The sequence below is a fragment of the Nematolebias whitei genome, chromosome 1 (genome assembly GCF_014905685.2).
Source record: "Nematolebias whitei isolate Nwh7 chromosome 1, NemWhi1, whole genome shotgun sequence".
Lineage (NCBI taxonomy): Eukaryota > Metazoa > Chordata > Actinopteri > Cyprinodontiformes > Rivulidae > Nematolebias > Nematolebias whitei.
Window position 1 is genome coordinate 61,640,122 of NC_056498.1, and position 2,113 is coordinate 61,642,234.

Here is a 2,113-nt window from a genome sequence, read left to right on the forward strand (position 1 = left end):
TATATATATATATATATATATATATATATATATATATATATATATATATATATATTAGTTTCACATTAAAATATCACTTATTTTATTGCAAGGAGATAAATATTGAATTGTAATTTATTTGAATTAAATATCTGTGTTGTTTATTGCATTTGTAATTAAATGCAGCAAAAGAGACAAATTTAAAAGCTGGTCGAAGCAGATGACCGCTTGTCCTGAGTCTGGTTCTGCTAAAGGTTTCTTCCTCATGAGGAAGTTTTTCTTTTCCACTGTCGCCTTCATGCTTGCTCAAGATGAGAGTTCTGTGATGGAGTTAATTAAACTCTAAGCAGTCTGATCCTTAGATAAATAATGTTAAATTATTATTTTTAAATATGAATGTTTCTGTTGACTTATTTTATATATGAATGTTTCTGTTCAGTGCCCTGAGATGACTTCTGTTGTAACTTGGCGCTATATAAATAAACTGAATTGAATTGGAAAAAAAAGGCATTATTAAAGGCATATTTTTTAATATTATCTAAAAGTAATATTAATATATTAAACTTTAGTCACACAAAGAAAAGGTTAAATCATGTCATCTGGACAGTTTTTTGGGGGGATAAAAACATTTCATAAGACTTCATCAATCTGAGGTCTGCCAACCCAGATCCGTCATATAAATAGCACCTCATTGATGTTTCAAGCCAGCCCGCTGTGGAGTTCCCACAAACTGGTTTTACACATGTAAAAAGGGACCAAAAAAAAACTGTCCAGATGACATGTTTTAACCTTTTTTTGTGATTTATTTATCTGGGATGATTGAACTTACAAACCTTTTTTAAACTTTATTACTTTCAATTTAAAATTTGCATATTTACAGTCATATCAGGAATGTATTAGTATTATTATGATAAGAACAATCTTGAATGACACCCCCCACCACCCCAAAGAAAAAAAAATAATAATAAGATTAAAGTAAAAAGATAAACAGCGTTCTCTACAAAAATACAGCATTGATGCTGAGAACTGAATGACTTGGATAAAATGTATTGAGTAATAAATTGGTCATTTAATTACTAAAGTTAGACCAGCAGAACAGAAGCTAAAATCAACAAAGCAGTAGCTAAAAGCTAAAATCAACAAAACATTAACTAAAAAATAAAATAATCTAAGCTAATCTAATTGCTAAATGTAATTAAAAGGTTATATTCCAACAGTAAAAGATAAAATTACCATAAAAAAAAAAAAAGCTAAACGCCAAAGTAAAAAGATGATGATTGATGATTTACAGTCTACCTGCGGCTGATGTCTGGTGGTCCTCCGGGCCTCGTTGTACTGAGCCAGCAGCAGCTGCTGGTCGAGCAGATCCATTCTCTGTTGCCTCTGAATGTCCAGAGTGGCCCCCATCCCTACAGGAGTCTCATCAGTGGGCTGAGAACCTTGACCATCACAGATGTCAGAACGTTAACATGCAGACAAAGAAAAGCTTCAAACACTGTGCAAAAGACCTAAACATTAGAAAGAAAAATACAACAAAGACAACTTATTCATAAAATGAAAAGACAGATGAAATAGTGTCATTTGACCAGCCGGAAATATGACAGGCTCAAGACCAGATAGCATTTATCATATTTCATTTCAGTTAATAAATGACATAAAGATTAAAACATTTACATAATCAGGAATTGACATGCAGGTGGGTTCACTTTGACAACTAAAAGGATTAAACATTGTTGAACAGGATATTATAGATCAAAGAATAGCAGCTACCAAAGCTTAAACATTCAGTTCAGTTTAATTTATATAGCACCAATTCACAACAGAAACATCAACAGTGGAAAGGAAAAACTTCCTCGTGAGGAAGAATCATTTAGCAGAGCCAGGCTCCGAACAAGAGGCCATCTGCTTCGACCGGCTGACATAAAAGAACATTTTCATAGAATGTTGAGGGATAAAAATATAAGAGTACCGCATATGGTACATTATACACCCATTGACAATCAAGCAATACAGTAAAGTTGCATTCGGGCCTAAAAAATCCGACCTGGCCCAAACCCGTATCATTTTTTCGGAGTTGGACCGGAAACCATATATCTATATCTATATCTATATCTATACCTAAATATGTCGTCCA

The 2,113-nt window shown here is 32.9% G+C and overlaps 1 protein-coding gene across 1 annotated transcript in view; it reads right to left on the bottom strand.

The window, feature by feature from the left end:
* Nucleotides 1-2,113, bottom strand: part of ubac2 (UBA domain containing 2) — a 12,693-nt gene that overhangs the window by 2,756 nt on the left and 7,824 nt on the right. Inside the window, exon 8 of the mRNA XM_037686186.1 lies at nucleotides 1,276-1,418. Within this exon, the coding sequence (XP_037542114.1) occupies nucleotides 1,276-1,418 (143 nt within the window). The remainder of the gene's footprint in view (nucleotides 1-1,275; nucleotides 1,419-2,113) is intronic.